The sequence below is a fragment of the Cariama cristata genome, unplaced genomic scaffold, assembly GCF_000690535.1.
Source record: "Cariama cristata isolate BGI_N322 unplaced genomic scaffold, ASM69053v1 scaffold25307, whole genome shotgun sequence".
In the NCBI taxonomy this organism is placed as follows: domain Eukaryota; kingdom Metazoa; phylum Chordata; class Aves; order Cariamiformes; family Cariamidae; genus Cariama; species Cariama cristata.
The window spans coordinates 2,950-3,558 of record NW_009627450.1 but is presented as its reverse complement, the minus strand read 5'-3'; the positions used below and the strand labels follow the sequence as shown (position 1 = coordinate 3,558).

Sequence of the window (609 nt, the reverse complement as noted above, 5' to 3'; positions counted from 1 at the left end):
CGGTTGAGGGCGTCCCGGGGGCCGTGGCCGGGGTCCCCCCTGACTCCTTTCCCCGTCGCAGGACTGTGACCGGAGGGAGCCCCACCAGAGGCCTGCGTGCGACCGGATCCTGCCCTCCCCGCCTCCCCCAGCGCCATGGTGACAGAGGAGGAGGTGGAGGCCATCGGCCGGACGCTGGTGGACGCGGCCCAGCCCCTGCCCGCCCGGTTCCGGGCTCTCTTCACCCTACGCAACCTGGGCGGCCGTGCGGCCGTGGACTGGATCAGCCGTGCCTTCGAGGATGGCTCTGCGCTGCTGAAGCATGAGCTGGCATACTGCTTGGGCCAGATGCAGGATGAAGCGGCCATCCCTGTGCTCATCCGGGTGCTGGAGGACACCGGCCAGGAGCCCATGGTCAGGCACGAGGCGGGTACGATGGCATCTCCTGTGGTTTGTGTGTGCGAGGGAAGAGTCCGGTGTGCAATGGAAGAGTCCAGCCTGCAAGTGCAACTTGCGGGTGCTTCCTCCCATACTGAACAGCTCATGATGGCCTAGATCCAGCTCAGGTCTCATGGCTTAGAAAACTCTGAGGCATGTAACCGCCTCACCACATCCCCTGGCTGGACTGGT

The 609-nt window shown here is 65.7% G+C and overlaps 1 protein-coding gene across 1 annotated transcript in view; it reads left to right on the top strand.

The window, feature by feature from the left end:
- The first annotated feature begins 135 nt into the window (after positions 1-135).
- The window catches only part of DOHH (deoxyhypusine hydroxylase/monooxygenase), a 2,675-nt gene continuing 2,201 nt past the window's right edge, over positions 136-609 (top strand). Inside the window, exon 1 of the mRNA XM_009704453.1 lies at positions 136-409. Within this exon, the coding sequence (XP_009702755.1) occupies positions 136-409 (274 nt within the window). The remainder of the gene's footprint in view (positions 410-609) is intronic.